This window comes from Siphateles boraxobius, unplaced genomic scaffold (assembly GCF_051911475.1).
Source record: "Siphateles boraxobius isolate OS27281-9 unplaced genomic scaffold, OSU_SipBor_1 66, whole genome shotgun sequence".
NCBI lineage: Eukaryota > Metazoa > Chordata > Actinopteri > Cypriniformes > Leuciscidae > Siphateles > Siphateles boraxobius.
Genome location: NW_027509193.1, coordinates 32,560,001 through 32,586,462, shown reverse-complemented (window position 1 = coordinate 32,586,462; position 26,462 = coordinate 32,560,001). Strand labels below are relative to the sequence as shown.

At 37.2% G+C, this 26,462-nt stretch overlaps 4 protein-coding genes across 5 annotated transcripts in view; 1 reads left to right on the top strand and 3 right to left on the bottom strand.

Annotated features, from left to right (window-relative positions):
* Window positions 1–1,655: 1,655 nt before the first annotated feature.
* Window positions 1,656–15,078, bottom strand: rab3db (RAB3D, member RAS oncogene family, b). Its single transcript, XM_077213657.1, has 5 exons — window positions 14,861–15,078; window positions 10,883–11,116; window positions 3,126–3,244; window positions 2,894–3,018; window positions 1,656–2,407 (listed from the first exon to the last, which is right to left on the bottom strand). The coding sequence occupies exons 2-5, from the start codon at window positions 11,114–11,116 to the stop codon at window positions 2,223–2,225; spliced, it is 663 nt and encodes a 220-aa protein (XP_077069772.1). The 5' UTR covers window positions 14,861–15,078; the 3' UTR covers window positions 1,656–2,222.
* Window positions 15,079–15,691: 613 nt separating this feature from the next.
* tmem205 (transmembrane protein 205) lies at window positions 15,692–18,651 on the bottom strand. The gene is made up of 4 exons (XM_077213656.1): window positions 18,498–18,651; window positions 17,871–17,979; window positions 17,614–17,777; window positions 15,692–17,536 (listed from the first exon to the last, which is right to left on the bottom strand). The coding sequence occupies exons 2-4, from the start codon at window positions 17,968–17,970 to the stop codon at window positions 17,234–17,236; spliced, it is 567 nt and encodes a 188-aa protein (XP_077069771.1). The 5' UTR covers window positions 17,971–17,979; window positions 18,498–18,651; the 3' UTR covers window positions 15,692–17,233.
* Window positions 18,652–19,441: 790 nt separating this feature from the next.
* elof1 (elongation factor 1) lies at window positions 19,442–21,833 on the top strand. 2 transcript variants are annotated; one of them, XR_013196863.1, is made up of 5 exons: window positions 19,442–19,580; window positions 20,143–20,269; window positions 20,383–20,453; window positions 20,560–21,445; window positions 21,504–21,833. XR_013196863.1 is itself a non-coding variant. In XM_077213655.1 (4 exons), exons 2-4 carry the CDS (start codon window positions 20,154–20,156, stop codon window positions 20,622–20,624), a joined length of 252 nt encoding a protein of 83 aa, XP_077069770.1. In that variant the 5' UTR covers window positions 19,442–19,580; window positions 20,143–20,153; the 3' UTR covers window positions 20,625–21,833. The 2 variants fall into 2 exon arrangements, 1 of the variants encoding a protein (XP_077069770.1); XM_077213655.1 differs by having other exon boundaries at window positions 20,560–21,833.
* cnn1b (calponin 1, basic, smooth muscle, b) overlaps window positions 21,823–26,462 on the bottom strand; it is an 11,429-nt gene continuing 6,789 nt past the window's right edge. The window contains exons 6-7 of the mRNA XM_077213654.1: window positions 25,677–25,823; window positions 21,823–24,964 (exon numbers count right to left, since the gene is read on the bottom strand). Coding sequence (XP_077069769.1) covers window positions 24,725–24,964; window positions 25,677–25,823 — 387 coding nt within the window. The 3' untranslated portion in view covers window positions 21,823–24,724. The remainder of the gene's footprint in view (window positions 24,965–25,676; window positions 25,824–26,462) is intronic.

Genomic DNA, 26,462 nt, shown 5'->3' with positions numbered 1-26,462 from the left:
AGACCTGACGGATCCATATGTTATCCTTCTCAACTGTTTACGTTCACTTAAAATAAAATTGACTGCGTTTACGCCCTTTTCAAATAACTGTTTACTCCGATTAAACTGGAGGTTCTGTGGGGTGCGGACTGGAACGACTTCATTTCTAGAGCTTCCAAACAAATGGGGTTCTGGGGTGTGGAGGTTACCCGAGGTTACCCCGTGAGTCAGTCCTAGTGCTCCTCCTGTCCGATTTTAGGGAAACATCGGGTCCATCGGAGACGTCCAATAGATTTCTTAGGCGGTGAAAGAACACCACAGACACAGGAAAATCCACATGGGAAAATCAAAACTGGGAACTGTGAAAAATGTGATACACCAGTGTTTTGCCGGATGAGAAGTTTATGTATCATCGTTTTACTATTTTAATTAATTTTATAACCGTTTTAATTTTCCTTGCTTTTATTTTATGATGATTTTAATTCCTTTCTGTGTAAAGCACTTTGAATTGTCATAGTGGATGAAATGTGCTATATTCACGTAGACAAGGCAAGTTTATTTAAACTCGCCAAGACCGACATTTTGACATTATTTTGAGTGTATTTGACTGTTTAAGCAAAATAAGCAGAGAAAAAGAGACTTTATGTGCTGCACTTTTGTGTGAGCACAAAATCTGCGAGAATGAGTAAATTATGTGTAATAATGCACAATCCAACACAATTCAAGCCCTGTAACAGCAACAATATTCAAAGAAATGAATAAAAGAAATGAGTGAGAAGAAGCGGGTTTGTGTCACTCGCTGTTGAAGAGATGAGAGAGAAAGAGAGAGAGAGAGCGAGAGAGAGAGAGCGCGAGAGAGAGAGAGAGAGAGAGAGAGAGAGAGAGAGAGAGAGAGAGAGAGAGAGAGAGAGAAAGTGCAGCTGGTATCGTGTATCTATTCTATGGAAAATGAGTATTGGAAGAGTTTCATATATTTTTATATTATTTAAAAAAAATTAAACCCCATCTAAAATTGTGATATCGCACATCCGTAAATATTGCATTAACTAATGTTAACAAATGAGACCTTATTGTAAAGCGTCACCAATTTCTTGCATTGAATGCATTACTTTTATGTAAGAATGTATTCATGAAATATTTACACCGTTTTTATGAATGACACCAATTTTAGTTAGACATTTAATAAGTTCAGAAAGTATAACGAGATATTACAAATAATATGTGACAGCATACTGGTCATTTTTGGGTTATAGATAGTTTATTTGCTATCTTATAATTTAAGAAAATGCTCAGTCCAAAAAATAACTTGTAAAACAGTAAAACATTAATATTTCTGGGTGTGAACACACAGGTTTCTACGGAAGCTTGTTTCCGCCATGGAATAAAAAAATAAAAAAAGAAGTTAATTGTGACTATTTCTCGCAATTGCTAGTTTATATTTCGCAATTATGACTGGAAGTCCAATTGAGATGGATTTTTTAGTTATAGAAAGTCAGATTTGCGAGATATAAAATTGCTTTTCAGACTTTTTGAGAAATAGTCAGAATTGTGACACTTGCAATTAAAAAAGTTATTGCAAGTTCATAACTCACAATTCTGACTTTCGAGTCTCTCACAATTGCAAGAAAAAAGGTCCGAATTTAGAGGCAAAAAGTCGCAACTACCCTTTTAAAAAATTTTTCCGTGGCAGAAACAAGCTTGCACGAGTTTCAAAAATCAGCTCATGATTGCACATATCAGAAAAACAGAGTGCATTTATCTCAATAATGAGGCGTTTAAAGCAGATGGACACCCAGACAGACAACACAAGAGCTGTGGACGTTACAGGCCAGGAATTGGATCTGACGAGAAAGCCAACATATGCTAAAACCACAAAGAGCCATGGAAACGTGGGCTTTTTGAGGGAAAGCCAGAGAAAAGATGGCGAACAGGGTGAAGAGCGTGAGGAATGGGTGTGTGTGTGTGAACCTCTGCAGGCTTGCAGTATCTCCAGTTGTTTACGTCTCTGCATGTGTAACACTTGTGAATACGCGAGGGGCGTCACGTACATCGCTAGTGCACTCAGATACCAATCCACACCATCCTATCTCGGCTTCCACTTATGAATCCACGTCAACGTACAACACTGAGCGCGTTTAGCAGATGCTGTTTGGGTTAAAAGAAGGAAAGCTAAGATTATCCCAAGCAGTGGTGAATAGTGAAGTAAAGTTCTCTACGTGATAGAGAGACAGAGAGAGTTTGTTTTAGCAGGCGCAGCCGGCGTGTCCCTCGGAGGACGTGTCCTGCTGACTGGAGTCTTTATGGTTGGACACCGGACCGTCTCCGTCCAGACTTTCAGTCATCTTGTCACATATCACGTCCACCAGACACTCGAAAACCTGCTTCACGTTGATCTTGTTTTTGGCGCTGGCCTCGAAAAACTGGAAACCTGCGGAGACGAAGAAAAAAGGCTAAACGCATAAGAGATATGGTAGGAGGGGAAAAGATTATATCACAATTTAAAAAAAGACAATTTAAGTAATTGTCATGACATGTTCTCATGATGAAATGTGGAGGAACATAGACATAGAAATTTTCTAAAATAATTTCTATTATAAATTGTTAATTAATATGACATTTTATTTTAAAATTGTCCCAGGACATTATTGAAGTGACAGAGGGATAATAAATAAACAAAATGAAAAAAACAACAACAACTAATAAATAAATGAAAAAAGTTCTGTTTTTTCTGAATTGATTCAAATAAATAGTTAACATTCACTGGTAACGGTAAATGTTTCTACTACATATACATTATTTTTTAACAGATATAGGAACACTACATTTTATTCAAAATTAAACACACGAAGGCAGCATAATTTATGAAAGTGAGCAAATTAAACAGGCAAAAAGGCTCAAATGTGCTTCCTCTCACCGAGTTCATGAGCCAGTCTCTGACTGTCCTCTGTTGGAATGAGTCTGTCATCTTCCAGGTCACACTTGTTGCCCACCAGTATCACCTGTGCGTTATCCCACGAGTATGTCTTAATCTGCGTGGCCCTAAGAGCAAAGTTGCAATTTTTTTAGGCAAAATAGCACATTAATGGCAAGATTAAACTTTCTCAACACACATATAGGGTGAAAATGCACGCGTGTTTATCACTGACCAGTCCTGAACATCGTTGAAGGATTCCAGGTTTGTGATGTCGTACATTAGCAGAAAGCCCATGGCTCCTCTGTAATACGCTGTAGTGATGGTTCTGTAGCGCTCTTGTCCGGCTGTGTCCTAAACATAATCATTACAATTGTCATAATTATACACGCACGGTCATCATCCTGGGATGTGAGGCTAATGATGTGATAAAATGGTCTTTATAGTGTTATTACCCTTGATGACCATTAGATGGCAAACAAGAGCCTGTGTTGTATGATCCATTTGACATCTTTTGCTTTTAAATCCTCATAATACTTAACCTTTTATGCACATCAAGACAACATCACCACCAATATTATATATTATATGTTAAGTCATTATATATATATATATATATATATATATATATGAGAGAGAGAGAGAGAGAGAGAGAGAGAGAGAGAGAGAGAGAGAGACAGAGACAGATAGAGAAGAGCGGCCGTGCCCTCACTGCACAGAGAATCAAATGGAAACAGAGCTGCACTTTTTGACATCCTGCCCTAATTATACAAACATTAGGGACACTTTCTATCCTCATTTCAGAACCCACCAGAAAGACCTCCATCAGAAATCAAATCTGGACAAAGCCCCACCCCTGCTAGGAGAAAGGCCAGCGAGCTCAAACCTGTCTGCCGGGTGTGTGAGGTCCTGTCACCACAAAAGAGCCTCCAGTGGGACAGAGCTACCGACTATATTCCTAGAGACACCATTATAAATATTAGAAGATTAAACATTTTTATTGCTATCTTTATTTCCATGTAAAATTTGTATTCTTTATAAATTATTATTATTTGGTTTATTATTATTATTATTATTAATTATTTATTGTATAGTGTTATTAATGCTTTGGCAATGTAAAGATTTACTTCACCATGCCAATAAAGCTATTTGAATTTTTGAATCAGACAGACACAAATACAGACAGACAGTCAGAAAGAAAAAAATTAATGAATTAATAAACATCCAACCATGTTTAGGACTTTTGGCATGGGTTGGCACAGCAACTATGCGTCGTCTCTTAAAAATCTGCAATTGACCGACCACAATTTACATGAAGAGCCTTCCGATTATCAGAGAGGGAGGAGAGAACGGGTTGCCTGGGCAGCCAGTGGGTCACACAGGTTTACACGTGATCCATTAATGCTTGGCAAGAGTGACAGACAGCAGAGATGAGCTCCAATGAGCAGTCGGGACAAAAAAAAACCCTGTAAGACTTGACAGAATACAGAGCGGTGAAATAGCCAAAAATAAAAAACTGTGCCCTAATGAATATTTATTCAATAATAATGCACGCATATTCTGTACATGCATAGAAGAATGAATTATTACTACATGAAAGCCATACATGTATAAACACAAAAAACAAATGCAATGATTTTATATCATGCTAACTGAATGCTTTATGAATCATGAGCATGAATCATGGTCCAAAAGATCGTTCCACACACACATTTGTGAGGTTAAGTGTCCCATCGCCCAATCAATGTCCCCTTTTAGGATTTGCACACAAAAACTCTCATTTACCAGCCCAGATTTTCAACAACTAGCCTATTTCCATTTCTAAATTACGCAATAGAAACTGCAAAAATGCATTGAAAGAATCGTTCCAGCGCATCTGCAGAGCTCTGACTTCCAAACTCAAACTCGCAATCTCATTCCAGTCCAGTCATGGAAGACCGATGCAGAGGTTTTGCATGGCCAGGAGGAGCTTTTATCAGAAACTAACACACACAAGCCTTTTCTAGTTCTGGATCAGAGCCACAGCACACATTAAGACCAAATGCACTGCTGTGTGAGTAGCCATCCATTTCACATTCATCCCAAAAGAAAAGCTACTTCATTTAGATTGGAAATATTCAGAATAGCAGACTACTCTTATTTCTGCAATATATAGTAAGAACAGTATGCAAATGTTTTGTATGTAAAAAATACCTGGATGAACTACAGTATACGGCGGACAGAGCACTGCATGAGATACTGTATCCCACAATGCACTTCACTCGAGTTGACCTTCAAGACGGATTAACGACAGATGTGATAACTAAGTGATATAAGCTGCAAGATCAAACTGCCAAAAGTAATGACGTTTTTACATAGAAATGGATTAAAATTCAACTTATACGTTTTTACGTTTTTGGGATTATAACTTAATGACATTTACTCAATTAAACATGCATGAGTCATGTGAAAAACATGTAGAATACCTAGCAATTAGTATGTACTTTGTCACATGTAGTATACTAGACTTGTTTTTATTGTTTGTAAATTTTTATTGATGTATAATGATACATAACTGTTTCACATAATAGTATTTAAAGTGCCCCTTTTATGTTTTTTCAGATATAACCTTTCATGACGTGTGTAATACAGATCTTTGTGAATATAAACGGCCTGTATAGTTTCAAAGATAAAATGTGGTATTGGAAGTTTCGTTTCCGAAATGCGCTGTAAGCGGTAGACCAATCACAACAGACTGTGCCACCTGACCAATTAGAGTAGAGTAGATCAATGACAACACACTGGGTCATCTGAACAATCAGAACAAAGTAGACCAATCACAACAAACTGTGACATCTGACCTATCAGAGCAGAGTAGACCAATCACAACAAACTGTGCCATCTGACCAATCAGAGCAGAGTAGACCAATCACAACAAACTGTGACATCTGACCTATCAGAGCAGAGTAGACCAATCACAACAAACTGTGACATCTGACCTATCAGAGCAGAGTAGACCAATCACAACAAACTGTGCCATCTGACCAATCAGAGCAGAGTAGACCAATCACAACAAACTGTGCCATCTTAATCGGAATTTCTAGGTAATCGCACTAAAATCATGATGGCTTATTGTGATTTTGAAATTGCAAAGGCTGCAATTATTTTGTTTCCACAGCTTGTCATTGATGTATGGCTCTGTAATCGCTGCTCAATCTGAAAGCACTGTGAGTTTGAAACACTTATAACGTGCATTTGAAAAAGCAACACGCGTCAAACAGCTTTCCAAACATGAGAAGCATTTAATAACCTCTTGTCCAACTGAAGACAACATTTAAAAACATGATTTTACTCCAAACTCACTTCATAACGAGAGTTGAGCATTCTTCTGTGAGATGATGAGACTTGTTACACAGAATAAGGCAGTTGTGTGTTTATTGGTCATGTTTAATCAAAGCATTTCAATCTCCTGTTTATTCAGCTACAGCGATAGGGTTTTCCTGGAAAGAAGGGCGTTATCTACTTCTGGGCGGGGCATATTTGGCATGTCTGCCCGAGAGCGCCCTCTGGTGTTCAGATGGAGCAGCATTTACTACGGATCAGTCGCACTGCACTGACAAGCGGTGCATAAAATAATCACAGTCTTTGCCAAATCGCTTGCGGTTTCAGTGCGATTAATTGTGCAGAGTAGCAAAGTAGACCAATCATAACAGACTGGGCCATCTGACCAATCAGAGCAGAGTAGACCAATCACAACAGCCTGGGCCATCTGACCAATCAAAGCAGAGTAGACCAATCACAACAGCCTGGGCAATCTGACCAATCAGAGCAGAGTAGCCCAATCACAACAGACTGAGCCATCTGAACAATCAGAGCAGTGTAGACCAATCACAACAAACTAGGTAATCTGACCAATCAGAGCAGCAGAGCAGACCAATCACAACAAACTAGGTAATCTGACCAATCAGAGCAGAGCAGACCAATCACAACAAACTGGGCCATCTGACCAATCAGAGCAGAGTAGACCAAATAACCACAAAACTGGGCCATCTGACCAATCAGAGCAGAGCAGACCAATCACAACAAACTGGGTTATCTGACCAATCAGAGCAGATTAGACAAATTACAACAAACTGGGCCATCTCTAGGGTGACCACCCGTCCCGCGTAGCGCGTGCGCGCACAGCGTTTGAAGCCCAATTCATGCGTCCCGCAAATTGAGACCGTGTCACGCATAATCAATGCTTGCTCAAAAAAAAAAAGTCGGTCGCTCTATATCCTCGAGCCCCAGGCACCCAAACGAACATTACTTGACAGTTCAGCACGCTACTGTTGCCACACCCACGTGACCTCAGTTGAATTGCTGACTAGGTTGTTGTCAACTTTTTCATTGTTGTCATGACAGCGCAGTGACTTCTCGTTCCGTGAACCTCTGGAGTTGTGAGTTAAGAATTTTTTTTTAAACTGTTCCTGTGGTGTTGAGCAACTACAATAGGTTGTTTATTTAATCCGCAACCGCATCACAAAACTCATCATCCGTCCGCCATCCATCCGCACCAACGTTTTTGACCAATTTTCAAAACCGCACCCGCCCGCCATCCACAAGGCGCTGCTGATGACAGCCGCGAGACTAGAAACCGCCAGCCACCCGCCCGAATTTAATAGGTTGTTTGCAGTCACGTGACTGTGTTGACGCGCGAAATTCAGATGGAGGGCAGGAAGTGAAGAACGCAATGGACGTGATGGAGGAAAGTCCGTACTGTACTACTTTAGACGCTATTACAAGAGAAATATATAAACAAAAAATCTAAACATATGTTGGACGTGATCCATACGTTATGAAGAGGACCGATTTTCAACTGAATTGAAAGATTTGCATGCCATTGAGGCGGTAGATATCAGCAACTACCTCGTCTCACAGACATACTTTGACTTTACAAAGTTCAAAAACTGGTACGTTACACAAACAGACACATAAGCTGTATTAACTCAGCTTTGACGAAGTGATCACTGACACACACGGGCATTTTCCCATTCGGCTCCTCCCGACCGGCAATTTTTCCGATGTTTTTCTGTCAATTTCTTCTATTTTCCCCCCTTATGAACAACAAATTTTGGCACACGATAAAAACTCCTCGAGGTTTGATCGATTTGAGCAACCATAAACGACGCAAAACATAGGCATTTTGAGTCTGTTATAGTGAGTCCTAAATATAGAAAATCACTTCCTGCACTCCATCTGTATGTATCGCTATGGCAACGCAGTGACGTGACGTCATGTGAAAACAAAATATTCCTGTTAATCCTATAATTTTATATTATTATTTATTTAAGGTGAATAAATTGTAATGAAAAATAAATAAAATTAAATAGCTAAAGTAAATCGTAAGTGGAAGTGCATCTGTCAAGTCATTGAATGTTCAAAATATTATGAATCTTTATTTAGAGAAAAATACACATTGGTTGGCCTATTCATGAGCATACATCAGCAATTACACATGTTTAGGGGAATAGGGCATTATTAATATACCATGTAAGATGGTATGTGCTAGAAATGGGTAAACCACTATCAGTGAGTCTGTCCGTGGGGTGGGGGCACCGCCGCGCCAGGCAGTGTCCCACATTGTCCCTCAGAAACATACCCCTTGTCCCACCTTGGGCTTATTAGCAGGTGGTCACCCTAGCCATCTCACCAATCAGAGCAGAGTAGACCAATCATAACAAACTGTGCCATCTGACCAATCAGAGCAGAGTAGCCCAATCACAACAAACTGTGCCATCTGACCAATCAGAGCAGAGTAGCCCAATCACAACAAACTGGGTCATCTGACCAATCAGAGCAGAGTAGAACAATCACAACAGACTGTCCCATCTGACCAATCAGAGCAGAGCAGACCAATCACAACAAACTGTGCCATCTGACCAATCAGAGCAGAGTAGCCCAATCACAACAAACTGTGCCATCTGACCAATCAGAGCAGAGTAGCACAATCACAACAATCTGTGCCATCTGACCAATCAGAGCAGAGTAGCCCAATCACAGCAAACTGTGCCATCTGACCAATCAGAGCAGAGTAGCCCAATCACAACAAAATGTGCCATCTGACCAATCAGAGCAGAGTAGCCCAATCACAACAAACTGTGCCACCTGACCAATCAGAGCAGAGTAGCCCAATCACAGCAAACTGTGCCACCTGACCAATCAGAGCAGACCAGACCAATCACAACAAACTGTGCCATCTGACCAATCAGAGCAGAGTAGCCCAATCACAACAAAATGTGCCATCTGACCAATCAGAGCAGAGTAGCCCAATCACAGCAAACTGTGCCACCTGACCAATCAGAGCAGAGCAGACCAATCACAACAAACTGTGCCATCTGACCAATCAGAGCAGAGTAGACCAATCAAAACAGGGCTGCGTTCAGCCCCGACAGAAAGTTGTACAAATTTTTTCTTAAACAGAAACGGTGGTGCGTTGAACACCCTGCTCTGATGGCGCAAGAGTTGTAACTATGGCAGCTGAGAAGGCCATTTTTGTGTTCTTATTGAAGCCTGATGAAATTGGTATAAATACGTGTTAATACTGCAAAATACGCTCGATGTTACAGTCACTGCCCTTGCAGTCCAGAATAAAAGAGAACATCCCAATCGAGTGAAGGGATTTGTGGAAACTGTGGTTCCTAATTATTGTGATCCAACATTTGCCTCAAATTTCAAGATGAAAAAACGAACATGTCTTCTAATATCTTTGCGTATACCGAGCTGCAGCGGACACATTTGTAAACGACTTTACTTGGACCCTTGTGCGAAGCTGTCTCTTTAAAACCACGGGGTTTATATGCATGTTGCTGATGATTTGGCTGACATTTTTGACACCCACCAAACCAGAGAAAACGTATATCAAACCCTGTTGCACACCGTTGCACAACGTTTCCAGGAAATGACGTTCAACCCGGAAACCGTAGTAAAACGTTGGGCACTGGTTTGAGTTTAAACATGCCCCAAACTGGGCCATCTGACCAATCAGAGCAGTGTAGCTCTCAGAAAGGAGGGGTTGATAAAGACTGAATCCTTTATCAAACCGACACTGAGAAAAAAAGGTGATGCTGAGTATTTTTGACCTTGGGATCATGTAAACCTATTGTAGGAGTCATTCAAACCAAACCTTTTAAAATAGCATAATAGGGCACTTTATTGTGCAGATAGCAGCACACTAGTACTTCCAGCTAATCCGTAATTTTGAAATTATTGCAGCATTTCTGCTGTGGAGGAATTTACTGACTTCACTCCCACTCAAAGTACTGTACCAGCCAGCAACTGACATTACAGCAGATCTACACACCCATCTGCGGCTGATAATTATGGCTTTCTGTGAAGTTTTCTTTAATACAACCACTAACCTTTAGTCCCCGAGGCTAAATCTTAAAGATCACATGCAAACAAAGCACAACACGTTCAGATAGAGCAAACATTCTCAAAAGTCCCTGTTAGTCATTATACAGCATATACTTTTATCCTATAAGTGTAGGATATATATCCCTTTATACATATATGCATGATTTGTAATATGCCAGCAATAATAAGCACTTTGACTTCACTCTTACAAATAAAGGAACCATTTTTGGTTCCCCAAAGAAAACCTTTCAGTGAAGGGTACTTAGAAGAACCATGTTTTTCTTAGTGTGTGAAGAACATTTTAATAATCTAAAAAAATATTTTTTCACTATAAATAAACTTTTGTTTAATGGAAAGATTCCATGGATGTCAAAGGTTCCTCATAGAACCATCGATGCCAATAAAGAACCTTTACTTTTAGAATGCCCATGACTATTGCAGACACTTGTGATTAGGATTTCAAAAGAAATTTACAGAGATTGGACTTAGAAGGTGACTTCATTCATTTAATAAACAGATTTCATTCCTTTCCACAATCTTCTAAGGTTTGAACTTGACCTTTAAATATAGTTTGAAAAGAATTTCTTCAATTACTGATCAGATGATAATCAAACTTACCCAGATTTGTAGTTTGATCCTCTTGTTGTTGCGAAAAACTGTTTTCACCTTAAAGTCGATCCCCACCGTGCTGACGAAGGCTGAAGTGAAGGAATCATCCGCGTAGCGAAACAAGAAGCTGGTTTTACCCACACTGCTGTTGCCGATGATAAGGAGTTTGAACATGTAGTCGAAGTTTTGGTCAGCTGCGTCTTTCTGTGATGGCTGGAGGTGTGAGCTGGCCACTGAAGCCATCTGAAAGAGAGAAAAAGAGATTTCAAAAATCAAGACAAGATTTGCAAAAAATTTGAGAAATTTTTCTTCTTTTAATGACCTCATATTTCATCTAGAAGTTGCCTACAACTATTTAAATACATACAACTATATGAAATTTGTTAGCCCAAATTGTGTCTCATTTCAAATCGACATGAAATCAAAATCGACCCAATTTAATTTATAAACATGCAAGAACAACAACATAAAGTCCAAATTTTTTTCTTATCAAACTGTCTCACTGTTTCGGGTTGACTTCAAATAAATGACACATTCAGGTCTGAAAACTAATATCGGATTACCCTCAGAGCACAACCTTCAGAACCAGCCATCTCCGCCGGCAGGAGAGACCAAACTAACAAGCAAGCAAACTCTTGGGAATGGAAACACAACACCTCCACCCTTCAGCTGATCAATCAGACCCTCACGGCCCGTCTCCATCACGACGGGCCCCCAAACAAAGCATGCAGACCCATTAACAGCCCCTCCGAACACCACTCCACTCCAGAGGTAGAGATGTTACAACAAAGAGACCGACTGCCCACGGCATCTATTGTCTCAAGGACACAAGAGCACTTGTTAGCAAGGATCTTTTTTAACTAATTTGCAGTAGTAATTTAGAATGGCAAGTTTGTGAGTTGGAGGGCTGATATTCATGCTCAATTTCACTGTTTTGTGTGAGAAGCTTGCAACTGGTCTGGTGGTTAATCCTAACGTTCAGATTACAGTGTAGAGTAGGGTTGCAAAATCGTTGGGCAAGACAATAAGAAACACTCGAGAGGTTTTGAAACATCTTCCTATTTTGAAAGGAAGCACAGAATGCATTAAGTGGATAGTTTACGCACAGCTTATGATTTAAAAAAATAATTACAGTGCTTAGCATAAGTGAACACACCCATGCTAAAGTTGACTAAATTGAGGAATGGTTTTATTTCAGTTAGGCTAATAGCTGGTTTGATTTGCATTGAAAGATGATCTTATGGAAAGTGCCCCATGCCAATCTCTAGGTATGGTGAAGGGAATGTGATGATGTGGGATATTTTAATTCCAAAGGCCAAGAGATCTTTATCAGGATGCATATTATCCTGGATCCTTGAAATAACTGGCCTTTAAAAATAAAAATCTGCCTGCCTCTATGGGAATTAAACATAGGGGTGTCCTGAATTACGCAACCTGTATTTTAAGGAAGAACATTTATTTATTTACGATACATTATTCATTCACAAAGAAAATTGGTGTCCTTATAGGTTGGATTTTTCCTATTTCTTTTAATTAAGGCATTAAGATCAATTTCCAAAAGATGATTTTTTATTCCTCTTTTTAGTCAACTTTAGCATGGGTGTGTTCACTTATGCTAAGCACTGTAATACTTTTATTCAGCAAGGATGCATTAAGTTGATCAAAAGTGACAAGAAATGTGAAGCAGTACAACGGTTTTCAACATTGATGATAATCCGAAATGTTTCTTGAACATCAAATCATCATATTAGAATGATTTCTGAAGGATAATGTGACACTGAAGACTGGAGTAATGATGCTGATTAAAATGCAGCTCAGATAAATTCAGCTTTGAACACAGGAATAAATTACATTTTAAAATATATTCAAACAAAAACAGTTATTTTATATTGTAATAATATTTCACACATTTATTGCATTTTTTTAAATCAAATAAATGCAGTCTTGGTGAACATAAGAGACTTCTTTCTAAAATATATCTATTTTTTGGACAATAATATAGAATGAAAGTGGAGACTGGGGCTGATAAAGTAAAACGATGGCAAAAAGGCATCATGAAAAAAAAAATCATAAATGTAGCCTGTATGACTGCAGTATTCCAAGTCTTTCTGAAACCAACAATGACATTTATATTCAAATGCAAATATTACATGCACACTTTTCTATTCAAAGTCATTTTAACTTGCTGTTACTGCCTTATTGTTCAAATGAACACTAAAATTGATTAAAACTGTACTTTATTAGGCCTTAGCAAAGGATATTAAGCTCCCTAAAAGCCCTTGTCACATGCTGAGCATGTGCACTGGTTTCATGAGGCCTACCTATATTAAAACTGAAGCCAAAGACAAAGTCATTAAAAGGATTTCTTTATAATAATAATAATAATAATAATAAGACACTGGTGACCGAAATCCCCCTATAGCTTGCTTTGGTTTTATTTATCGTCTTTTCTGCAGTTCAAATGCCCATCTGTATAAAATCATAAAACAGCAGCATAAAACAGATCTGATAAGGCGAACATATGCTCAGCATTCATTTTACAGCTCAATTTAATAGTTTTATACCAAATGGCACTCAGCACAGCTCTGCGTCCATTAGTAAGAACACTGAATCCCATCCCAATTGTCCCATTAAGAAGACAAATCAATAATGCTTATGCTATGGACTGTATGGAACCCCTTTCCCCAATTAACATTACATTTTTCACATTAATAATAAAGACTCACTACCACAAGAAATATGAGATCACCTTCAACCATGTAATCCTTATTGAGGAAAATTGTACCGCAGTTTGATTTGCCAGGTTACAATTGCACAACTAAGGGTGTTTGTGTCTAATTTCACATTCAAAAGTTTCAGTATGATGTTCTGTGAAACTATGCATAAACTATGAATAAATGATGCATGATATGCGCAAGGATATCAGAAAGGGACGTGATGTAAATATCCATAAAATAGGTCTACATGGAACAAATGCCAAACGCATCTTCACATTAACCACAGTTTTACAGCTGGAGGAAAAAATATGCTTTAAATACCAGCTTCACCTTTCTGCTGTAAACCTTACGGGAATGTCTTGCCGCATAGACTTCCATTGGATATGTTTTACAACATGTCATACAGCATTAAATGAACACAACTCCATTTCAATGATCAGATCTCTCTGCAAAAACTCAGAGACCTGCAGGACCAAACTGCACCTCAGCTGGTTTGAATGTCCTACGGCTGGCTAATAGATCAGTGATCTGTAACAGCTGAGATTCACCAGAGGGCCAAATGGTGTTTTGAGGGACGGGGTCTCTGGTTACCATGGTGCTGCTGATCTTTCTATTGATCGTCTGGCAGATGTCCACAACTGTGCAGCATAATGGAATTAAACAGGACACAATTTGCTTTCATGCATTGCAGACAATCACAACTACATTTCAACAAATACATAAGCTAATATCTAATGAATGTAACTAAATGATGAGTTGTTTGATCCATGCATGCAGGAGGTTTACCATACAACAATAACTAAATGACAATTAAATGAATGAATTACATAAATAAAGTGATTGATTAAATGAATGAAAAAATCTTTAATAACATCAACTTTATTTTCAGCCTGTCCTTCCTAACAAAAGAGTAATATCATGAGATCACATAGTACTTTGATATGTAGGCTACTGTACCATGGTCTTTAAAAGTTACCTCGAGGGTAGGCAAATTGTAGCCTACCACGGTAAATGGATAGTTTTTTAAAAACTGTTATTTTGCTAGACAGAATTCAAATCTTCACTCTCTGAAGTTCTAAACCATTTTAAAGACCAACAATGACATCACGGTGTCATAACGAACAAAATGTAAACATTTCATATCCTGCATGAGCATGACCCAAAGTTCATGAAGCTGCTGTCGTTTTCCCATCCGGAGAAAGAGAAATGTTTGTATGAGGGTCAAAAAATAACTTTCAAACGCAAAGACTATATTGAATTGAGTTCGTACCTTCAGACGGGTAGTCGGCGCTTTATCCCGTGCTCCGGTAAAGCCACCGGGACTTTCTCGCGTGGAACAGCGTATGTAACAAACTCAGTCGTCGGTGTGTGATTGTGTGTGTATGTGTGACGGAGTTCCCGGATCTGAAGTGTGTACACAGAGGCTTCCAGCTCCGTCCTGAACAGCACCTCAGCTCTTTTTCTTCCTCTTTACACACTCTTTGTTTTGCAAATAGGCTATATAGCCTACTCTATATAGGACATGTTCATATCTATCTATCTATCTATCTATCTATCTATCTATCTATCTATCTATCTATCTATCTATCTACTTTTTCATTTTCGATTCGATTCCTGCATTTGAAGTAAATTTAAATGGAGGTAAACAAGACACGGAATTACAGTTCGTAGGAATATAAAAATGTAAGAAGGAATTAAATGAAAATCCTTGGATAAAAATAAAAAAGTCGATAAGTAGTTAGACAAGTAGTAGCCTAGGCTATAATGTAGGCTAATTATCTTCATTATTATTTAATAAATAATTTTTCATTCAATTGCCTAAGGTGGAAAAACACTTCATTTCCCAGAATGCAGTTATATCAAATCCTAACTCATGAAATGCAAATCTTGTTTCATTGATATCACCTTGGCACTGATTAAGTCATAATTACGCACAAAAGTATTAGTTTTTGTGAATATGGCATCATCACATATGCTGCACTTAAAATGAGTTTTCTTCCTTCAAAAAATCCTTTGCATCTCTTCCTTATTGTTAATGTCACCTAAGTCTTATTAGCATTAATGTTTGCAAGTGTCTGTGTAAGCGTCAGAATGTCAAATATTTGTAGCCACATCTATTTTATTTTATTTGAAAACTCAACTTGAGCTAAACATGTATACAGCAGTTGTTTAATGAATAGATGTTTGTTCAGGGTCAATCCAAATAATAAAACAATTTCAGTTTGCTTTCTAAAAAAAACACTTTTAAATTAAAAGAAATATATGATTAATAAACGGTTTTAAAAACTAAAGATTAAAAAGAATCAACACATCCTTATAGCAAAGGCTTGAATATGCCAAATCCACAAAGGTACATTAGCATATTGATCTTCAACAGCTTTTTCATGTTCACCGTCATAACAGGAAATTTACTTTGCTGTTCAAACAAGACGTTAACAAAGATGATCAAAGGTTAATTTACTGTACAATTGTTTCCCCATGAAGTTTAATTGCCATTTTAGTGTCATTCAAATATAGCAAATATAAACAGCATTTTCTGATTGTCAATCCTAAGGTTGGTCCTCTTATTTCCACAAACAGCCCTCTAGTGGGAAAATACAAGTATTGTTCACATTGTGAAGCATAAAGGCAAAAACAGATAAGAATTATAGTACATACTTGACCAAAACACATTCTTTAAGCAATTATAAACAACTATATTATCAATAAAGTATGTTTAAATAGATATACTGTTTATTATAAACAAAAGATGCAGTGCAATTACCCACTTTGAAACATTTTAAAGTAGGGAGAAATACTGTGAACATCCATAATAATATCATTTAATATGGCTGGGCGTCTTTATATAATACAAAAATGAAAAATATACTTTGTCGGAAAGCAGTTCACAAGAATTATGCCTTTATATATAGATTTTTTTTGGTAACACTTTACAATAAGATTTTATTTGATTACATTAGTTAACATGACCTAGCTGTGAAAAATAACCACATTTATTAATATACGTTAATTTTAACATTTAGTAATACATTAAGATCAAAAGTTGTATCTGTTGATATTTAATACACCTGATCTGACATAAACTAACAATGAACTAAAGTTAACAAAGATTGACAAATGATGTAACAAATGTATTGCTCATTGTTAGTTAATGCATTAAAAAAAAGAAACTTGATCATAACATAAAAATTGTCACAAACACACTTTAGTTCAATGCAAAAAAAGAAGGCTAAAGGTTTTAGTCTGCCTTTCATTTAAAGTGAAGAAATTATGTCAGATGATGATTATTATTTTAATTCAATTTCCTACTACTCCGTTTATTATTATACGTTACATTATAATTAAAATAAAAATATTCTAGTGTGAATGGAAAATAGACTGAAACCCAATCACAAATAAAATGCACTAAAAGAGATCTGAGGGAGAACGTTAAGGGTGTGATTGCAAAATCAACTGGGCACCTTTTCACTCGTTTCACTTTTGGGTCTCAATTTGTTTCTTTAAACCTTAAAAAAAAAAGAAGAAACACTCTTGTTGTATAAAAACTAAAACATTATTGTTATACAAAACAGTTTGACAAAATAAAAACGAACAGACACAGAATAATTCATTAAAACATCTGTTTGTCTGTACTCTCTCATACTCATATAGTTCCCAAATGGAGGGCCAGGTAAATGAGATTGATGGTGGTGGAGACAAAGCCTATGAGGTTACAGAGGTTAGACAGACCATGGTAGTGGTAGAAGGTGGATCTGTGCTCCTTGTATTTGGGGTCCTGCTCACGCAGTTTGACGTATCCTTCCTTATTCGAGCTCATACCCACCTGAGCTCCCAGCCCATGTTCCTTCTCGATCTCCTGCATGACCAGCATGCTCTCTGTGGCAGACGGACCGAACCACTGTGCGTTCAGACCGGCCATGATCACGGACACAAAGAACAGACTCATCTGTTGGGAATAATAAAAGAGCGCGTGAGAGAAGCATGATAGTGAGGGAAAATGGTAATAAATTTGTGACGGGTCACCTGTATGCCCTCGTGCCAGTCCAGCAGTTCTCTGGGATGGTACACCGCATATATGGCCAGATTGACTGCATTACCACCCAGCAGACAGTAGAAATAGAACGGGAACAACTTGCTTTGCACGAGACCGAATGTGTGCATGGATACCTGGGAGATCAGCACAAAACCTGAGGGTGAAAAATGGAATTAGGATCAAATGGCATGTTTTATGACAGCATAATTAATTGAAAGAAGCTTAATACTTGTGCATATTCATGTACCTGCTATGAAAGACACCCACACCTGCATTCCCCAGGTGAACGAAATCACCAGGAGGTGAAGCACTTTCATAAAATCAGTTGGGTCTCCCTCAGTAGCCATAATTAACTTCTGAAAAGTGAAAATCAATCAATCAATAATCAGCACACAAAGATGCAGTCTCTCTCACATACATACATATATATACATATATATATATATATATATATATATATATATATATATATATATATACACACACACACACACACACATATACACACACACATATAAAAATACACTTGCACGTTCAAATTGCGTCAAAATGTTCTCCATAGATAAGAGCAGTTTTGTGCTGGACTGATGTTGATAAGATGTGAACAACATGCAATTGCAATACACAGCCTGTAGTTTTTTTTAACCTGTGAACCTTAGCGATTACCCTGACCGCTTATGTTTTTGGATCCACTTATTGAATTCACATCAGTTTACTTTCTGTCCCGTTAATACAGGAATGACTACAACACGTTTCAAGACTTCCGTGATGGTCGTTCACGCAATTTCTCTGTTAACGTTACTTACGCAAGCATGAAACACTGAAGCAATTTCCTTCTCAGGGTAAATTATGTACATTCATAGAAAATACATACCCGATTTTCCTTGTCTCTTTATGCAGGTCTTTCTATAGTAATCCGTTTCGAAGAAACCTGTATTTGTCTTTTCTTGTCTTGAACACACAATTTCTGCTGCTTCTGTTTGTTCGATTATCACCTAACTTGTTAATCCCGCCTCCATAACGACACCATCCAATCGCTCTGCTTTTCAAATATATGGACGTATATCATCCAATAACGCTCTATTATTCAAATATGAGGACGCATATCATCCAATCATGATGCAAGGAGCTGCTTGTCTTTCTAATGCCCACCCAAAATTGTGACAAATTAACAGATGATAACTAACATAACATCATCAATATATATTAATCAATAACTTTGGGTTAAATAACACTGACTCTATAATACTATAATATTTATTAATATTTTTTTCAGCTTCAGTAATTGTATGGTGCTTTTTGTTTGTGCTTAAGTTTAGATGCCAAGTTAACATCGAATTTTCGTTAAAAAAAATTAAATTGAGGTTTTTCATCATATATTTTATGTCATTTTATTTCAGCTTTAATTAGTCAACAATTTTAACACTGATAATATTAAACATATGAAAAGTATTTGTTTTGTTCAGAGTTTATTGATCGAGGTGTATAAGGAATATGGCTTTTAATATAAATAATTTAAACAAAATGAATTAAACATACAACACATTTTTTATAAGAGTATAATAAATAAAGATGCCTTTGAAAATGCTATAGACTTGTTTATCTAAAGCACTCAATTAAAGTTTGTTGCCGTTCTGGTGTTTAATGGTTGGAATCAGAGCTGATCCTTATTTTAAGAGCATAAAAGGAGAATTGTTTGGTAATATTAATAAGTATGCCCATAAAACCCACACAATGTATTTGATTGAATTTGTGGGTTGTTTGTGTTTGCTCTGAATGTGGAGTCATGCTGCAGTTCCGGTGTCCCTCAGTAGAGGGCGCTACGCTCCGGGCTCAGATCTGAGCCGCTCCTGAACTCCTGTGACCGGGCGGAAGTGAACCGGATCCCGTGTTTATCCCAGGCAGTGTGTGCTGTTGTTCTCCGAGCGAGAGTCGCCTGACGTTAATCGTAGTTTTGGTAAGGGATTTGTTTTTCACTAAACGCATAATGTCTTATTTAAATGCTCGTATATATCGCGGGAGGTTTACCTATATGGTTTTGCTCGGGTTTTCAATTTATTTGCAGTTTACTGATTGTGTTTTGTTTGTTTTTCAGCTATGTGTTGCCTTACTTTAAACTCTTTAGATCTTCGAGCACCTCTAAATATCACAAAACTGTAAAATGCCAAATATACATAACAAAATAAACATTAGAAACATCCCAGGTAGAAATACATCAGTTTGAATATTATTTGTCTCTTCATTTTGGCAGTTTTAAGACCTGTTAAGATAGTTAGCGAGAAAATATGTTGCCATTAAGAATGTAGATTAATTTTACATTACTTTTAGATGCTGAAAGGCATTACATGAAGGTTAGCATGATCTTTGTTTATTGTAAACCTCAAGCCTGTTGCTTCTGTTTATTGTTCATATATGACACAAGCAGCGCCTTCATGTTTCGTAAACATTAATATGAGAACTATATAATTTATCTAATTTTGCTTGTGCTTGTCAACATGTATTATTTCCCCTCCATGAAGCTTTTGACAAGATGGGACGCAGAAAGTCCAAGAGAAAACCTCCTCCTAAGAAAAAGATGACGGGAAACCTGGACACCCAGTTTACCTGCCCCTTCTGTAACCACGAGAAATCATGTGACGTTAAGATGTAAGAATATACTAGAATACTCTTATACTTGAGTAAGAATACTCTTTAGACTTGCATATCTGTTGCATTGAACAAAACAATAACTAACACACAACCATTTTACTTCATTCCAGGGAAAGGAGTCGAAACACGGGGATAATATCATGTACTGTGTGTCTAGAAGAATTCCAGACACCAATAACCTGTATCCTTCTCAAAATCAGTTTGAAAAGACATGTGCATGTGGATTATTAAGAGTTTGATGCATGTTATTAAAGTGATGTTGTTCTTGTCCTTAAACACCCTCTCAGATCTCTCAGAGCCCGTGGACGTGTACAGTGATTGGATAGACGCTTGTGAAGCAGCCAATCAGTAGTTTTGCTGGGTCAAATGTCACAGACGACCAAATTATGCTTTATGTTTGTTTGTTTTAAACCCATGTAATGATTCACTGTAATGATTTTGCTGAAGAATGATCTAATATAGACATAGATATAGCCATAGAAACATTGAGATTGTGGTTTAAAATCCAGTCTTTTCCCCTTTGTTTAGTTTCACAGAAATGCTGAGAAAATGCAATTGATGTCATTCATTTAATTCAGCCATTATTCTTTTCATTAGTTTCTAATCTTTTAGTTGTTACAATTTAGGTTTTTATAAGACTATTTAGTGTCAATAAATGACTTGCATATTCTCTCTTGTGGAAAACTGTGGTCTGTTTCTGTTGTTTTTGAATCACTTAAAACTAAAAACGGAAAACTTTGGCTGTTCATTTACATGACGACAGTGTTTTGGGGGCCTGAAATTGTAAACGGGTTACGAAAGGGACGTTTTTTTATTTTATTTTTCAAATTCTACTGTTATTATCTCCGTGTAAACTACAAAAACATGAATCTGTGAAAATTGTGAATCTGACTTCATGTGTATTACGTGTGTCGTCTTTAGGCGCGTTGTTTCTTTACAAAGTTACATTGCAATCTACTGGCCAGGAATGAATAATTGTTTTTAGTTGTTTTCATGGATCCGTTTGACCGGGGATCACTTTGAAAAAGTTGCCGTCTGTTAGCAGAAAAAGAAAAACCTTTCTGTTTTTAATACATTGTTTTCGTGTAAACATATCCTCATTTAAGGGGCCATTTTCAACTAAAAACAAACTTAATGCATTTTGGCCTTTCATTCACACAACAGCTGTGTTTTGTGACCTGAAAGCGCAAACTTTTGGAAACTGGTTTTTGAAAACTATATACAGCTATAGTGTAAACTACAAAAACATGAATCTGTGAAAATGGTGACTTTATGCTTATTACTTGTTCAGTCTATAGGGGCGTTGTTTCTTTACAACGTTACATCGCCATCTACTGGCCTGGCATGAATAATACAGCATTTTCAGTCGTTCTTGCGGATCCGTGTGAACGGGATCGTTATGACAAAGTTGTCGTTTGTATGCGAAAAAATGCAAAGGGAAAAACTTTTCCGTTTTTAGTACATTGTTTTCGTGTAAATGTATCCTAAATTGTAATGTTTCAAACATTTGTTTTTATCCAGTATTCATATAGATAGAAAATAAAGACAAGTTATTTGAAAATAGTGATTTATTAGTTTTTTCACTTGATAAGCCTCATATAAATAAAGACATTTGAAGCATTGATGCAAGAGGGACACGCTATATCACTTTCTGTGAGAAAAGAAAGATTCACTGATTTATGATCTTCTTGTGTTCTGCTGTCAGAAATGCAAAACACATGACGCTTTGATATATAAAAGTTTGTAACACGTTTAAAAATTTCATGAGAAATATGGTCATGTCTAAACAATTTATAGTCGTATATATAAGCTAAATATATTAACTCTGCATATTGTTATTTCCTATATAGAATGGTCTCACAAACATCTTATATCGAGTTAATTGTGCATAAATATAATTCCTCTCGCATGATTGGTCGCTTTAATCATTGAGCGTCAGGTTTGATAGGCTGAAGAACAGTCACGCTTGAATATAGGCAAGTTTATTGAATAATTTTTGAATAATAGCCTCTTGGAATGACAGTCATTTCTTTCAAAAGTGCAATTTAAGTCATTCTGGTTCAAATGATTTTTCACAGTATGCTTTGGTAATCAAAAAGTGCTTTTCAACAGCCCTCTTTAACAGTAGTTTGTTCTCTATTTGTCAATTCGCTATGTCTAATTACTTTTGTAACAGATAAACTGAATAAATAATATGTTCAGAAATATTTTTGCCCAAAATCCTTCCAATAAACAGTCATTATACTAGCCTAATTATTAAGATAAATTACACTTAATTACTTGTTTCAATCTTTAGCCTGGGGATATGCTATTCTTCACCATGAAAGACATATACTTTATACTTAATACATTACATTTCCAATTATAATTGCTAGCTGTACTTTGAGATTAAAGTCCCCCTGTGGTGAAAATCAAGCTTTTTAGCTGTTTATATGTCTGTGTGGTGTTTTTAATATACTTTAACACAAACCATGTGTAAATTCACAAGTCAACACCTTAAAACTGTGGTAAACCAAAGACGGTCTCAAAAATCTGTGTTTCTGACGTCACAAACTACCTTGTAACCAATCAGATCAACGTGTGATCGCCAAAGAGTGAATCTCTGAGCTGGTGTGAGTGAGTGGAGGCGGGGCTCATTAGCATATACATAGAACCACGTATGTTAAATGAGGCAAGGGTGTAGAGATACATTCAAGCTATTTTAAGGCATGATGGTATTTTTTTTTCCAAGGAAAAAACGTTTAAATATGTCATTTTGGTGATCAAAGATTTTTAAAGGATACAATTATTGACTACAGGGGGACTTTAAAGTAAGTTTCCTCTCAATTTCCTTAGTAATGATAAATATGAATCATGAAGCTTAATGTGGTTACCTCAGCAAGACATGCTCCTGGATCAACATCCATCTTAGTCCATGAATAAAGTTCCTGTCAGTGAATCTGCGTTGAGGGCAGGGGGTGTCCAAACATGGTCCTGGAGGGCCAATGTCCAGCAGAGTTTAGCTCCAACTTTAGCCTGGAAGTTTCCAGTATGTGTATTAAGACTTTGATTATCTGGTCCAGGTGTGTTTGATTAGGATTGGAGCTGAACTCAGCAGGACAGTGGCCCTCCAAGAGCAGGATTGGACACCCCTGAGAGGGCAAGGCTCTGAAACTCCTAAAGAACCACATTCCTGCAACTATTAAACACATCTGAACCAGCTAGTCAACACATTCAGAATTACTTGGAAACTACAGGCAGGAGTGTTGGAGCAGGGTACGGTATTACCAACCAACCTCTGATTTAAAGGGTATTATTGGTTCGGATCTAAAGTGTAATTATTGGTTCACTCTAAAAATTGCTGGGTTGTTTCAATTTCAATTTAAAATGTAATTTTACATTTTAAACCAGCAACGATTGGGGTCGTCAATGTTTGACCCAAACATGGGTTGAAACAACCAAGCATTTCTTTTGTCTGTCCTATGGTTGTTTGATAGGGATGCTGTTCCAGAATGTGTACTACTTGTTTAAATTGCCTTATGAAGTAAAGATAAACTCACTAAAAATATGAATATGTTCAGTTTTCACCTTTTTAAACAACTATGGTAAATCAGCATTAGTTTTTGACATTAGTAAAACGCTTAATTGATGTGGGTTTCTTCAGGAAACTGATCTGATTTAAGCAGTAGTTTGGCATATTTGGTAGATTTTCTATTTCTCTATCCAATCAAAAGAGCATCATGGAACATTTTAAAATGTAAGAACAATCTACTACCATTCAGAAGATTTTCTTTCTGCTCAACAAGGCTGCATTTATTTGACGAAAAAACACCAAAAACTTAATATTGTGAAATATTATCAGCATAATCATCATATTAGAATGATTTCTAAAGGATCATGGGACACTGAAGACTGGAGTAATGATGCTGATTCAGATTTGATAACAGGAATAAATTACATAAAATAACTGTAATAGTATTTCACAATATTTACTATTTTTACTGTATTTTTCATTAAATAAATGCAGCCTTGTTGAGCATAAGAGACTTCTTTCAGAACCATACATAAACCTTGATGATTCCAAACTTTGAACAGTAGTGCATATTTAACTATGAGGCATCATAAATAATATCTTCATATTTATCATCTGCATTATTTTTTCATGTATAAAGACAATTGGGTCATGCAGGTGATGGAAGAATGGCACACTCAAAAAAGTAATAAAATAAAACAAATAAAAAGCAAAACGACAAGTGACAAGCAGGAAAAGCTTGTGTTCTAAAAACAAAAAGCGAAGAAATTCCTCCTAGTTTTGTTTTCTACGCACGGTCAGTCACTGAAGCGCTCAGCTTTGATCGGTGGCTGTGATGTCAGAGGTCAAGCTGGTCCTACTGGTCGACATGAATTTGGAATATCAAAAATAGTGCTGGTGAAGGTTTACAGAAGCGGCGTGCTGGCGGCTGTCTGTTCGTCCTAGTCGGAATACTGATATCCGTCCATCTCTGAGTCCTGCCCGTTGTTGATGTGGTCATCGGGGCTGGAGCAGTACTTGCTGTCGTACACCTGACGTGGCAGACCGTACACCGTCATGCCCGTCTGGGACGCCACCTTGTTGGTGCCCATCTGCAGTGAGACGGTTGAGGTGTCGCACATCTCCATGTCCAGCTTCTTATCGAAGATCTGGCGCTTGGTGCCCGGGGCCGTCATGCCGGCCTGTGGGAGAACAAAAGGAAAAGAACTGAGACACATCTTGGGTCTGTGGGAAATTTATGAATAGTAGAAAGTAGGGGTGTAACGATACACTCATGTCACGATTCGATACGTATCACGATATTGAACTCAAGATACAATGTTATTGCGGTACTCCAAGACATATGGTAAAATGTTAACAATTTACAGTTTATTAAAATGGTAAATTTGGTTTTACATTGTGGGTGTAAATGATTAGACTTGGAATTGGTGCTGGTAACACAATGCACAGGAAAATGGAGACAAGAATAAAAATATTCATGATTCTGAAGCTGAAGCTGAAAATACAGAATTATTTTAGATGAATATGCTTGCACTCTGTCACTGCTAGATATATTTAAAATAATGTAGGCCACTTTTAACTGGTAACATAAGACATTTGGCATTATCAGGTCCCACACATTTTCCCCCATTGCGTTATTATACATTATATTCAACATTATATAGTTGTTTAACGTAGTAGCCTACTGGCACTAAAACTCTGAAAACTAGAATTTTTTTTTCTCATACAGAAATTTTCATTTTGGTGAAATATACACAATACATATTGTCACTATCCATGATACATATTGATGCATTTTTGTATTGCGATATATTGTGATGCGATATATTGTTACACCCCTAGAAGGAAGGAATAAGAGCATGTTTAGAAAATTGTGAAAAAACGTTTGAGTACCTGACTGGCTCCTTTGTTGGTGCCCATCTGCAGGCTGATTGTTGCTTGGTCCAGAGGATTTTCCATACCTGTCTTAGGGTCATAGAGATGACGCCGTGTGCCATAAGATGTCATGCCCTTTTGACTGGCAAACTTATTGGTGCCCATCTGATAATGTTAAGAAAAATATATAGATAAAGGATGTCAGTTTTGGGGGTAATGCACGACGAGTAACGCAAATTACTTGTAATCAGATTACTTTTTTCAAGTAACTAGTAAAGTAACACATTACTTTTAAATTAACAACCAAATATATAAGTTACATTTTCAAATAAGTACTTTATTTTCCCATGTATTCTCTGACAACTCTCATGTCCACATTTTGAGAGAAATCGGGAGTAAGTGAGGAGGCGTTGTGTGCGCTGTGTGTGAACACGAACATTGTAGTTCTAGACTAAATGTGAGCAGGCATTTATGCATCTTGCACAAAAAAACAGATTCAGTATTCCTCAAAATGAATAAAAACAGTGAAATGCAAACCTGCAATAATAAAGTGTTAAATAATACAAATACTGCATACTTTATGCATTTAATCTCACTTAATTAACCAATGTCTTTGCTGCAGACCTTTCGATGATCCAATTCAGCCATACTAATAAGCAAAAATTACTTTAGATAAACATCATATTTGCGTTTTAGAATTTTTTTATCGTTGAAGTAAGAGTGTTGAACTTTCTTTAGCTGTGTCCTATTCTTCTGCGATCCAGAATGGCAGCACAGCTGAAAGGTTTGTTTGAGCAACGCCCT

Bases quoted from the DNA above. Each gene is read 5' to 3' on its own strand.
- rab3db (XM_077213657.1), bottom strand. From the start codon at position 11,116: ATGGCTTCAGTGGCCAGCTCACACCTCCAGCCATCACAGAAAGACGCA. The intron at 3,245-10,882 runs GTAAGTTTGATT...GATTATGTTTAG, and splicing joins GGATCAAACTACAAATCTGG to GACACAGCCGGACAAGAGCG. The intron at 2,408-2,893 runs GTGAGAGGAAGC...TCGTCTCCGCAG, and splicing joins GAGACTGGCTCATGAACTCG to GTTTCCAGTTTTTCGAGGCC.
- elof1 (XM_077213655.1), top strand. From the start codon at position 20,154: ATGGGACGCAGAAAGTCCAAGAGAAAACCTCCTCCTAAGAAAAAGATG. The intron at 20,270-20,382 runs GTAAGAATATAC...ACTTCATTCCAG, and splicing joins AAATCATGTGACGTTAAGAT to GGAAAGGAGTCGAAACACGG. The intron at 20,454-20,559 runs GTATCCTTCTCA...ACACCCTCTCAG, and splicing joins ATTCCAGACACCAATAACCT to ATCTCTCAGAGCCCGTGGAC.
- tmem205 (XM_077213656.1), bottom strand. From the start codon at position 17,970: ATGGCTACTGAGGGAGACCCAACTGATTTTATGAAAGTGCTTCACCTC. The intron at 17,778-17,870 runs GTACATGAATAT...TTTCACCCTCAG, and splicing joins GTGGGTGTCTTTCATAGCAG to GTTTTGTGCTGATCTCCCAG. The intron at 17,537-17,613 runs GTGACCCGTCAC...TATTCCCAACAG, and splicing joins ACTGGCACGAGGGCATACAG to ATGAGTCTGTTCTTTGTGTC.